Source organism: Apus apus, chromosome 1 (assembly GCF_020740795.1).
Source record: "Apus apus isolate bApuApu2 chromosome 1, bApuApu2.pri.cur, whole genome shotgun sequence".
In the NCBI taxonomy this organism is placed as follows: Eukaryota; Metazoa; Chordata; class Aves; order Apodiformes; family Apodidae; genus Apus; species Apus apus.
The window spans coordinates 28861173-28874822 of NC_067282.1; the positions used below are offsets into that span (position 1 = coordinate 28861173).

General features: G+C 36.6%; 1 protein-coding gene across 4 annotated transcripts in view; it reads right to left on the reverse strand.

Annotated features, from left to right (window-relative positions):
- The window catches only part of FNDC3A (fibronectin type III domain containing 3A), a 121767-nt gene that overhangs the window by 40827 nt on the left and 67290 nt on the right, over positions 1–13650 (reverse strand). For all 4 annotated transcript variants that reach the window (XM_051634781.1, XM_051634789.1, XM_051634805.1 and 1 more), the window contains 4 exons: positions 9154–9230; positions 5912–6149; positions 3114–3386; positions 971–1029 (listed from right to left, as the gene is read on the reverse strand). In XM_051634781.1, coding sequence (XP_051490741.1) covers positions 971–1029; positions 3114–3386; positions 5912–6149; positions 9154–9230 — 647 coding nt within the window. The remainder of the gene's footprint in view (positions 1–970; positions 1030–3113; positions 3387–5911; positions 6150–9153; positions 9231–13650) is intronic.

Sequence of the window (13650 nt, forward strand, 5' to 3'; positions counted from 1 at the left end):
CTGCTCTATTATCAGTGGACATAGAAGTTCAAACAGCAAAATGTAATGGAGGAAAAAAAGAAGCAGTTAACAGTTACATCCATCCTGCATTTGCAATGAGGCAGAAATCCATATCCATTTTACAAAACTCTGTGACTGGACTAGAAAATTTACAACCTGCAGAAAAGTCATGGGGCTCAGTAGATGGTGCCCAGTGAAACTGAGCAGTCTGCAATAAACCAGGCAGTTAGGCTGGCATACTTGCTCCTCGTCAGTGACACACACTCACGCTATTCCAAGGCATAGCAAGAAGCCAAGCCTAAATAAGCTAAGGAGCACTGAGGAGACAACTACTAATGGAACAAGTGTTAAAACAGGCAGGTACCCAAGAGCCTGAGAGAAGATGGTCAAGGGCAGAAGGACAGAACAAGAGGTACAACGCTTAATTCTTTGGCAGGGATAAATACTGGAAATACTTTCCAACCCTGTCACTCACACACGGGAATCCCTCTGATGCTGCTACCTTCTTTTTTTCTGCAACGGGTGGGGGACTGTGTGGTCCCCAGAAATACAGCTCCTATGTGAGGGGTCAGTAATCAAGACAAAAAGAGAGGCAGGAGAGGCAGCAGGACTGGGACTGAATAACATCAAGGTTTTTCTTCACTCTATATGGTGTTATTGCCTAAGTTCTGGAGCTTGTCAGTAAATTCACTCAGAGGTGTAGGAGTATTTTCAACTGCTCTCAGGTGCTAAAAAAATTAAAATATCGCAGCTGCGAAACACTGACAAAAGAGAATCAGAGAATGTAATTTAAGTCCTTTTCAACTCATTTATAAAATATTTGGTACTGCTTTTCAGATTCAGCTTCCAGTGAAGAGCGTGATTCTGAAAGGTAAGTGTAGGTCCAGCTATATTCTTCCTCACAAGACTAATAATAAGGGTCTAAAGCAATAAATACGTTTTTATTTTATGGAAGGCTTTATTTACTTACCACTGGCTTGGCTACATTAGAAAGAAGTGCTTCAAGTGCCTTTGTTTCTTCATCCTTTTCTTAAAAATATAATTAAAGCAAACAAAAAGTACCCATTAATATTGTTCAGTGACTTTACAGTGAAACAGGTCTTCACATTCAACAACTGTACATATAAAATAGAACACCTTACTATAGTTCATTCATCTAGAATAAAAAAATTAAAACCAAAAGAGCTCCCAAATAAGTTGTTAATATAGAACTATTTCTAAAACTGTTATTTGATTTAATAGAATACAGAAAGCCTGGTTATATTTTATTAATGCATAACTTTAAACAAACTACTGCTCTGAAGAACTTAAGCTCTTGGCTGAGATATCTCCTTTAGATTTCTCTTTAGACATAGATGCAGTCAAGTTAGAGTACTTTAAATATGCTATTGCACACCAAGTGGAGGACTACTGGTAACACTGTTGGCCTCCCTCAATTGCAAGGGCAAATCTCAGCTTAACCTTCAGATAGATGTCAGGGAAATAACTGGGTTTTTTTGAGCTGAAGGTATAGCCAAGTTTTATAGAGGACTCAGTAAGTTTATAGAAAGTGGTTTATGTGCTTTCTCTCACACAGTATTAAAATTTTACTATCTCAATAGTGTAATGGAACAAGCTACCCAGTTTTGAAGGTGTGGCCAGGTATAACTCACTTAACCTGCTTTACACTAAAAGAAAAAGAAGAACAAAGACTGATAAAACGCTTTTAAAAACATCAAATCTATTTACAACTTTGTATTTCTAAGTCTGTAAGTAATTAAAGGCATTTTTTACTTCTGTTTGCTATTACAAGTCTAATTCACAGTACATAATTCTGCAAAATGTCTCCTGAAATAAATATTTTTGAAAAGTGGAATTTTTAATTTTCATGTAAAATATTTCTAACAAACCATTAATGTAATTTTCATAACAAATGTAAGCAACAGATTATTCTACCACCTGTGCCTTGGTAAAGGTAGCCCACAGATAAATATCAACTAGCAGAAAGTAAACTGAAGCCAAAACAAATGCCACTCTGGAACTACAGGGACAAGTATTCATTTAAGTTTGGAAAAGAAGCTCGCAACTTCTGCATTTAAGTTGTATATCAAAGGTGCCCCTTGGTATTAAGCTTTTACATCTGCAAATGTCTAGGAACAGCTCCTTTAGGTTGACATTTCTGGTCTCAGGTAAACATACTTTCTTTGCTTTCCTTTTGGTTTACAGCAATCTAGTATAGATTGGTACAAAATCATCATCACCTCAACTTCAGTGACTTTAGAAATCACAGTTTCCTTCTCTCAGCATCATTAGTTACAAATCCCTACTCTGAGAAAATTGTACTTGGCTGATGACAAGTCTCTGACATGTTCTGAATCTGAAGTGCTAGGCCAGTGACCTGAAAGTTGCACAGTGACACACCATGAGTCTTGACAACAACTGTATGACCAGTACTGAGAAAATTCAGCTCATTTATGAGATGACAAGCTTTCCAGTGAAATCAAGGAATTAATAATAAACACACTCCCTACAGTATTGTCATAGAAAACATGAACTCACACGGTCTAGTGTGAGGACCAGTCTTCTTCTAAAAATGCCTTTCAATAATGAGTTGGTAGGAACAGGCATTATGTGAATTTTATACAACAGTCTCTCTTTTTCAAAATACTCCTCTTTAACAAGTTGAATGTAGGTTTCCTGTATTAGACACCTGGTTCTTTCCATGTATTCTGCAATATCAAGCAAGCCATCAATATTCAGTGATTCCTTAAAATGTAAGCACCAACAATTCTGGACAAAGCACAGATTTTTCTTTAAGCAGTGTTATGTCTTATGACTAATAAGATTTGCTCAAATCTATGTGGAGACTTGCACGTCAATAGTTTTGTTCTCTTAGGCCCATTGTTCCAGTGTGAGGAGCAGGTCAACTGCCCTTAACTCCATTCTGTGTGAGTCAGGGCAGTTACAGGCTACTACTCTACTTCAAGATTGTCAATGTGTGGTATTCTACCTACAAACTCTATGCTTAGTCAGATACTGGACTTGCTTTATGCATATATACACACACACAAACATATATACATATATATACAAACACACACACACATATATGTCTAATTTTTATTAACACTTACCTTCTATTTCTGTGTCTGTCTGAGAATTGCTTTTTCCTTTACCCAAAGACTTGCTTTTGGTAGAACCTGTGCTTATACCAGTTGCATCCTGTCCTTTTGTAAGTCCATTATGTTCACTGGTAGGGGAAGGACATTTCTGAGGAGATGATGGAGGACTGTTTAACTTATCCTTCTGAGTTCCATGTCGATCTTTTAATTTTTTTTGTAACCTTTCATACGTTTTACTAGACCTTTCATCTCTAAAGTTGGACCTTCCATGAGCAGGCAATGTATCTAAATTAAAGAAGACAAAAAAATTATTACTGAGAAGAGAATGTAATTAAAAATCTACTTTAAAATGCTGTGTTTGTTAAGTATGCACTTGTGTGTAACATTACATCTCTACTACTAGTGGAAAACAGAAGTTCCAGCAGGTAAAATAATATACATTGGACATTAACAAGGTTAAGGGATAAACTGTCAACTTTTCTTCCCACATCTTTTTTCTACGTACAAATTATTCTTAAAATGTTTCTATTATCTTCCTTGAGCTGTAAGGTACAGCATAAAGCCAACCCAGGAAAAATGTGCTACTTTATTATACCAAAGAAGGTTTGCTTTAATGCTGAAGAAAAAACACACAAGTTTTAAAAATTTTAGAATGCAACTACAGCTCTATTACTCTAATGGTGCTTCAGGAGAAATCAACAGGGAAAAATGCCACAAAAGCATAGGGCAACTGAAAGACCCTGTCTATCTAGGTCTGGTAAGTACATTACACCTGCACATGGTTCCCCAAGGCATTGCTGCAGCATCACCAAAGTCCCATCTCTAAATGAGAATGTGGCTTTGAAAAAAGTTAGTATCCGACCAATGAAAAAAATTAACTGCATATTGGTGAACTTTTCTGTCCAATTCTAATTTTTTAATACATTTCACCTTTATGCTTAGAAACAGCTTACTGAAGCAAGACTTTAAAGCAGTGCACCACATGACACCAACTCTTTCCAGAGTGTAACCCTATCCATGATAAATGCTGAAAGATCTCAAAAAATACATTCTTCAAAACTGGCATAGAATTTGTCCATTTTCAGGTAAGTTAGGTCGCTCAGTATGAAGAAGGAAGTTCATTATTTGTTACTCCTTACGTGCTAGGAAGCATAGAAAACAAGTTCAAATAACAACTTCAGGCAAGAAGGATAAAAATAAAAAAACTAGAGAACTTTTCAGTGTCTGTTTTTTTAGGTCAGCTTAATTTCCAGAAAATTTGACAGAGGACTACTGAAGAAGCTGTGACTATTTAGAAATTTTATGTTCAGTAACATTAGAGATTTAGGTCCTCTTGTTAGAGAATGCCTATAAGTGCTTCTGGGTTTTTTTGCCCCTTAAATTCAGATTCCTCATGCAGGAGTCTAAGACTGGGTTTTGACTTTGGAAAGTCATAGCCAAAGTTAGTGGTTCAGAATTAAAAATGACATCTGTAGCAAACATGTAGCAAATTAAAGCATCCCTAGTCCTCTAATTGCCTAAACCCAGGAACATCTTACATATATATTTAAAATAAAGCAAAACCAAAGAACCCCACTTTATATATATATATATATATATTTAATATTCACAGTTTAATTATGAATTCAGAGATAATTTGCTAAAGGGATATAACCTAGCAGCATAAATCTAAAAAATATTATTCCATTAAGAAGCACACTTCATCTTTTATGCATTTAATACTCCAATCTCTTAACTGAGAAAACTAAAAGCAAACAACTGTCATATACAGGACACCAAGAAATTAATAAAACTATAAATAAGCACCAAAAGAACATCTAATAACGTACTGTTATCAAAGTAGTGCAAGGAAGAAATAAAGTACAACTTAAGAATACAGAAACACTAAGAATTTCAGGAAGATCAATACGCTGCTATGCTGCTGTCTGACAGCTTCATACATCACGAGTATTTAAGCACAGTGACTACACAGAGGACATTTAAAAAATATTTTAGTAGTAGCACAGAACGCTGAGAATCTGTGCATCTACAGTGACATGAAAAAGTTTTGGTAAGTCCATAGGTTCTAGCTTCTATATTTAAAAACAGCAACCTGGCATTGCTCTTTCAAAGTCTTTCAAGGTCGGCACCTGCCTTGTAGCAGAAGTTTATCTTCAGAAAAGCAAGACTACCAGAAATGTAAATATTAATCTAACAAACCAGCTCCTGAGTTAGCACACACATACACTTTGCCACCAAACAGTATTCAAAGCAGATGTCAATAGCACTACCAAAGACAGCTACAACTACAGTGTTAAGTTTAGGTTGGTGGCATCCGATTATGCAGGTTAGATTTCTATATGGATATTGGACTAAATGCATACAGTTTTATGAAAAATAGCAAACTTTTTTCATAATCAATACTAAGAACTCCTGTTTCAAGCTTCAAGCAGGATACTTGCAAGACCTGATATCTCGGAACAGTGCTCAGGTGTGGATTTACATGCTGAATCTCAGGGGAAAACATCAGCTGAAACACTACAAACACTTCCTGCACTGCTTTCCTGGACAAATCTAAAACTGATACAAGTAAGAAATAATCTGTATGTTTAGTGGATCACCAAACAAGTCAATTAATTAAACAAACTTATTCTGGAATAATATGCTTCAGTAGAAACTACATTAGTATCCTCACAAAACTTTTGTGTATAGCTTCTATTCAAGCTCTAAGTGTTGCTGGATAAAGCCTGTACATCAGCATCACAGATGCTGGATTTTAGTAAAGCACTCTATCTTTTGCTAGAGCTTGAGATATTTGACAAGCTACTTACCCAAATCACCATATACTTGTGAGGTGTGATACTGTGGAATGTACTGTGTGGCCATGTCACCAGCTCCGGTCACGGGTGAGTATATATGACGAGGTGGAGGGGGCATCATGGCTGGAAGAGGCAGGAAGCCAGGCAGCTGGGGATGTGGAGGCCTGTGTATCACTGCATGACCACCAGGATGGAATTCTGGAGCCTGGGGAACCACCATAACCCTTCGAACACCATTATCCTCAATAACCTGTACAGTGAGAGACACAATGCACCAAAAAAAGAAATGTTTGGTAACAAGCAGAAGAATGAACGTGTTTGGAATGACAGTCTGAAAGGTATGTTTCTACAAACAATTAAAACTAGGAAGAGTAAAACTCTTAAATTTGACAAAAGGAAAACATGAGAGCCTAAAAAAGGTAAATTAAAGGGCTAACTGTGATCTTTTAAAGTATATTAACTGCAATAATGCAAATAATTTCTCAATGTGAGTGGGAAAAATACTGTTAAAAAAATCTGACTGTAACATCTTATAAACAACCAGGTATATTTATGGCAGCAGCCTCACTCCTCCCCAGAGTCCTGTTTCCACCCCCATTCACAATGCTTGCATGCTACACTGCTCCTAGGATTTGTTCTACACTGTAACTACTAGACTGCTCCCTGGAAGGGATTTGCTGGGTGCACAGACCTCACACCATATAAATGGAGAGAGAAAAGGCAGAGCAGTGCCCAGTCTTTGTTCCGTGCCCGGCTCACTCCTCCAACATTAACCAAAGAGGCACTTGCAATACTGCACCAGCAAAAATCTCCCTGGCAAATGGGACATGTGACAGGACAGCCTTCTTGCTGACGGACTCGAGTGCAGCCCTTAGCAACGTTGCTAGAAGCTCAAAAAAGGAAAGCAGCAAATGCAATCGCATGATGTAAGTGTGGTGGTGCAAGATGCATGGAGCTGAGCAGTGCTGTGCACGGCACATATAGCAAGTGAGAAGGGGCCTGGTGGAGAGGAGGCACAAAGGCACATATTGCAGAAGTAACTGGACCACAAAATGCTCTTCAGCAGGTGAGTCAGTCGTCAACTAGACCAAAACCAGGGTTTCCTCCCTGAAGCACAAAACAGACAGGAAGAACTGCCATTGCGATGCTTTGTAAAACTAGTGGTAAATTCACAAATAAACATGACTGTTGATAATACCTAGAGATGATTCTGGCATAATCTAACTTGTATGTATCATGGTGTAAATAACCTTAGTGTCTGGGATGCCAATGAATAAATTGTTCTGTGCTTCCTAGTAAAATGCTGTAAAATAATGCTAGAGCAGGGGCTGCAATATAAGTTTTCAGATGAAACATTTATCCAGAAAAGGAGGAGAAGCACAGAATCTGGCATATCATTACAATATTCAAAAGCAGGGGACAAGACAACCCTATGCCATAAGTTTTCACTGATATTTGAAATCAGGTAGGGACGTGTACACATACACCAATGAGTAATCTGGTGCAAAAGGAGCAGATCAATAGATCAAAGCACTTAATGCCAAGCTGCTTTCATGCCCAGTGTTCAAGCTTAAGGGTATTACGCTTAGCTAGATTTAGTCCCATGACCTGATGTGAACACTTACACAGTGTCCATGACAGAAAGCTGTTTGGAGGATCTATCACAGGTTTTACCATGTCTCTCTTAGGGGCTGGTGTGCATCTGGTACATCTGGAACGGAGCTTCTGCTTTTGTTTTCTCTGACTGCAATCTAATTTGCAAACCCCAAAATGACCCTGCTAGCCAAACAAACCCAAGCTAAGTGAGGATGGTCTAGGAAATTGTTTCAAAACTTCCCTGCTGTACTGAGAAAGACAGTTACATAAAGGTAGCTGTATGGTTCTTGTATAAAGGTAAAAAGAAGATCTTTAGACATTAGCAATAACACTCAGAAGACATAAAAGTATGTGCACAACAGAGCTGACTGTATCTTTCTTACATAAACAGAGCTGGAAATTAATATAAATTACATAAGTGAACACAGCTTTAAATTGCATACAAACTATATTACTTTTTTTAAAATGGGCTATTTTCAGTATATAGAAATTGTCTTTTACTGGAAAAGAGTTATTTTACTAAAGACAACGCTTTATATCGGTTCAACCTTAGCTGTGTGGTATGCAAAGGCAGGATATATTAATAGCAGTAAATATGACTGGAACTTCTGCTCTCCAGTGAAATTCTCTAAACACTGAAATGTAGTTGATTTAAGTCCTTTTTGCTTACACACATAAAAAAAGCAATTTATCATGATTTTATGAGCAGATTCAGATTATGTAGGAAGAAGCTTCCACAAAAAAAACCCAAGCTACTTGGTTTATAATTTGTTTTCTTGAATCTGTTGCATTTTACATGTTGTAGTTTCTTGGTGTACACCATGAGGTGCATACAGTTAGATGTAGACTGGTCACAACAACAGACCATCATGAGAAAGACTTACATGATGGAGAGTGGTATTCATCTTCCCTAACTTCCAGGTCCCACCTATTAACCCCTAGACTCATTCTACAGTTAAGGAGAAGAAAGAGACACCATCTAGAAGGCTACACATCTTATTATAATACAGGTATCAAAAACAGCCAAAGGAATCATCCTTTTAATCTCCTTTAAAGGATGTCCAGGTTATCTAGCTCTCATTACATTTCCAGGCATCAAAATTAAAAATTGCACAGCACAGAAAATAGAGCCCCATTCTAAGACATGTTGTGGAAAAATGTATTATACAATAATTTATCTCCAAGGGACAACTGACATTTTTTCCATGTTGTTTGCTACACTTTTTGTAGCTGATATGTTTTACTACTTATCTGCAGGGAAATTCCCAGATGTGAAATATGTACGTATATAAAATTATACTGGTGCCAAAAGAAAACACCCACTAACCCAGAATTCAGTACAGGTCCTATAGAAAGAATTATTTGGGTCATGATTGTATTTAATGTTCAGAGGGCATAGAGTACATTAGGATCCTGAACTCAACAAGGAACTGTGCTTGTTATTGTCATGTAAGTAGTTAATATATAACTAAATGTGCACATATACAGCATGACAAGTCTCCCATCACAGAAATACCACAGGACTTCTTCCTTATTTACTTGCTTGCCTGCAGTGACTTTGAAACTTGAGACATTAATTTACTGAATTAGCTATTTTGGTTCTACTCCCATAATTTGCATGAAAAGAAATTAAAAAAGAATCAAATGAAGAGACATACCTGTGGGGCATATCCAGGAGGCACATAAATAGTAGGCACTGAACCATTTGGGGACATCATTGGAACCTGAGCAGGACCTAAATGGGTCACAGAAATATTCAGTACAGCACCATTTAATAATCTGAGAAAGTTCAAAGAACATACTGAACTGCGAAGTCTCTGTGAAAAATATGCAAGATAACAAGGATAAACAAAGGCATTGAACTGTTCAGATAAAATTATAGCAAAAGGCACTCTGAGAAACCTAAGAAACAGTTAGGGAAAAAAAAAAAAAAAAAGGGGCAGAAACAAAATAAATTAAAAAACCCAGCAGATATTTCTTCCTTTTTGGTCACTGAGCTCACAGAAGAGCTTATGTCAGAACTTCTTAATAGGTCAAAAGAAGGGTCCAAACAGTCAAAAGAAGAGTCCCAAGATAAAAAGACAATAGAAGAGACTTTAAAATAGAAACAAAAAAATGTATTTGAAACAAACTGCTGAAGTCAGATTGTATTAAGAATTGGAAAGCAAGGTACAAAAATTGTTGCTTTGTTATTTTGGTCTTATCACCTAAAGTGGTCTTAGTACCACAGGAGTGGGAGGTGGCAAACAGGACACTAACTTAAGGTCCCATGGGAAAGCCAATATATCACAAACCAGTAAGTCTGCTCCTACTAATGGGAAAGTTGTGATACATGATGATCCTTGTACCATGCAAACCAGAAAGAACAGAGTTCACAGACACTTAGATAAATGTGACACAACAAGGATGGGTTAAGGTGGCATTTGTAGATGAAGTACTGCCTTTAAAATTTGACACCTCTAAAGAACACAGGGATGCTGTGACATGGATTTTCAAAAAGCTTTTGACAATCTTTCTCAAAGACTCTTCAAGAAGTAATGCTGCCTTTGGTTAAAAAGGGTAAAGGGCTTCTCAGGAGTGACTAATTGGCTTGAAAATAGGAAACAAGAGAAGTAAATTATCAGCTTTCAAAGTGCCTAGAGAGACAAAGGAGTTCAATGCATTAACAAAATTTCTGGAAAAGGAAATTAACAGCAAGGTGACAAGTCTTTGGTATCCACTAAAGAGAGGTGTAAAGTATCACACAGTACTCAATGTACTTACTAGTGCTGGTAAGTACGGAGTAATGCACCTGGACAAAACCAACAGAATTATTTGTTGACAGTGACAAACCATAAATTAGCTGTAAAAAAACAGGCTATGGAGTTACTACATATATTTCTAAGGAAATACCAGCCAAGTGTTGTTCAGTGGCTTTTGCAGAAAGAAATAAAACGTTAAAAATAATTACTGACAGAGAACAAACAGAAAACATCATTATGCTATGCTATAAATCCACTCTGTACCTCAGAACCTTGAGCTCTACGTGCAGTGTTTGTCTACACCTTTCAAAAAGAACACAGAGGACTAGAAAAGGACAAAAAAAAAAAAAAAAAAAAAAAAAAAAGAGACTTTATAGTGGCTTTCCACTTGTTTATCAGGAAAGATTAAAGAGACCAGGATTGTTCCATCTAGTTAAAATGTAAAAGGGCTGGCAGGACTGAAACAGTAAAAGACCTACAAAGAAAACACTCATGAACTGCATAAAATTGGGAAGATAGATAATTTATTGTTTCTCATGTGCAAGAGCCACAGATACTAAATTAAATCACCAGGTAAAAGGTTTAAAACAGACAGGAATTTCTCATGAAATACACACCTAGACTGTGCAACTCCTTGCTTTAAGAACACTGTGGAAACTAACTGAAGACGTGAAGCAAATTGAGAGAACTAATCCAGTAAGAGCTGTAAAAAATACAAGTATCACTTTTGGTTCAGGAAGCTAGAAACAAAGTTATTTCTGTGTACCTGCCCTATCCTTACGCTCTCCCCTTTAATACCATATTGGCCTCTATGTGAGCAACCACGCAGGCACAGGCCTGCTGTGGGACTGCCTACAGACATCCTTACATTCTTGTGATTAAAATACATAAGGCAAAAATCGCTTAAGTTTAATTATTAAAGAAAAACTGAAACACAATATAATCTGACCAGGTTCTGTGGCAAGTGCATAAGGTTTGGATTTAGACATTCCAGGCTGCATTCTCCAAATTTCCAGCTCAGTGTAGTGAAGCTACCAAAAGCACCAATTCAACTCTTAGTGAAGTTTCAGTAATACTGAAAGCGCATTCATAGCTCCACATTAATGTTTTATAAACTCAGTTAAGATCTACAAATGGGAAGTACTTAGCGAAGGCGAAGTGTGTTACATAAGTTTAGCATACCTCGATCTGGTAAGTGTCAACTTGACAGAAAAATAACTTATGTCTGAAAGCCAAGAGCAGTGGCAAAGGAACAACAAGCATTTTTTAAAAAAGCAAAGCATGTAATCCAACTTGATTACACATACTATAGGGACCTCTTTAGAATAAGATACAGAAGGTTTTTAATGTATTACCTAAAAAGAACCACAGCTTTGTTCTTGACAAAGTGTTAACCCACAAGTGGGGGAGAAGGGGGAAGAGACATTTTAATAAGGAGTTCTTAATTGAAAGATTAACTGAACAGCAAAGAACATAAGGACTACAGTAAACTATAAATTGAGAACTGAATGTTCTTCTTGCTCAGTTGAAACCCAAAAATGCTTCAGGTAAAGTTTGACCTAAATGCTAAAAAGAAATTATAGTGAAGAGCAGCCAAAAAGAAGCTGAAAAAGTGCTTTAGAGCATTAGCTTACAATAAATTAAAAAAGGACAACAGTAATGGAAGCGTATTTATTCTAAGTTGCCAGTCAACCAAATAATGGTTCAAACTGCTACATAAGAATGTGGATTTTACACAGCTTGCATCTTGTACTGCTTGATGCTGTTTTTCCATAATGAATACAAAACACTGAGGCTTTTCTTGAACTCACAATTTTAAACTTTGTAAGTTTCAAGTAAATAGAAATTAAGATGACAGTTATTTGAACTTTTTACAGCAAACTCAGTGTTCTTGGGGGGTGAGGGAACTTTAACATGAACAGCTGTTTACTCCATGAACTAGCAGATACCTCTCTGTTTGGCTTTTTTGTTTTGCTTTGCTTTAAACATAAAAAGAATATTATTTAACAATCTTTTTGAAGATTACTTTTTTTGTGTTTTAATCTCTCTAACAAACAAAACAAAGTGCTTATCTCCAATCCAGTACAAAGGTTGATCCACAAAACCATTTCCAGTATACCCGTAATTTGGTGGTCACAAAAATAAGGACATAAAGTCAATGTATGCACCTGAAAAATTATTGCAATCTTAGAATGGAATCAAATTAGTAGTTTGAAAACTTATTTGCCCCTTTAGCACTTCAAAGTTTCAAAATTAACAATACCATAGCTTGAATATTCAAGATTTAAGGGTGAACTCTTAATTTACTCCTCATTAGATTTCCAAGTGGCTGTGGAATTAAGTTAAATTGCAGAGGAACATTCAGGAAAATTGAAAGAATGGGGGAAAAAAGTTGCCAGACTTCATCTATTTTAAGAAACATGGTGAAATTAATGATTTATTGACAGAATGCATATAACTATGTGCCAAAATTTAAAAGAGACTTTCCTGTATCTAATGATAAAATGCTGATATATTATAAAAACAGGGTGGTGTTTTTTTTTCCCTTTTAAAAACAACTAATGTAAAGACCTTGGTTCTACTTCAGTGGAATACACTGCAAGAGGTATTTTCATCCTTTTAGGTATTGGCTAGAATGGTGCATGATAAAGCCAGGGTTTTACCAGGAGGTAAGACTGATTATAAAGTACCAGAAAAAAACAGCATCAGGAATTTGTGTTAAGCAAACATCTCATGTTCTATATTGCACATAAATGGAATTTACTTCACCCAAATCACTATATTATGAATGCTTATGACTTGAATATTTTAAGTGGAGGTCTGGAATCTTCTATATACTTTCAGGTATTTCTCTAATTTAAGAAGTGGGAGCATAGTGGGAGACAAAAAAAACCACATAACTGTGTTTTAGACTTTATTCTTGGAAAATGACTCACCAAACACAGTAAAGGTTTATTTAACTCAATTGAATCCAAGAAGCTGATGTTTCACCACCCTTTCAGTTTATTATTGTTCTGAAATTTGCTACTTCACTACTATGAAAGGGAAAACTTGTGAAGTCTCTACATAAGCATTCTGTCCTAAGCTTAAGAAAACAAAACAAAACCAAACCAAGGTCTCTATCAAAAAGCACATAAAACTTCGAATACGTGTCTTGAAACAGGAAATACATGTAAATAATGCCAGCAATGGGAGAAATACCTCCCCTCCCCACAGCAAAAGCAGGTTCTCCAATGTACCTATCTGAGCAGACCCCAGTATGCTCATTACAGCTACCATAGACGTGCAGCAAAATTAACAGCGCTGCATAATCACGGGGATCGTGACAAACTGATCTAAACATAGTAACTCCTGAAAAATCCGCCACCGCCCGCCTGAGAGACGTGCCATTTATTTCTATTTGCACCACGAAGC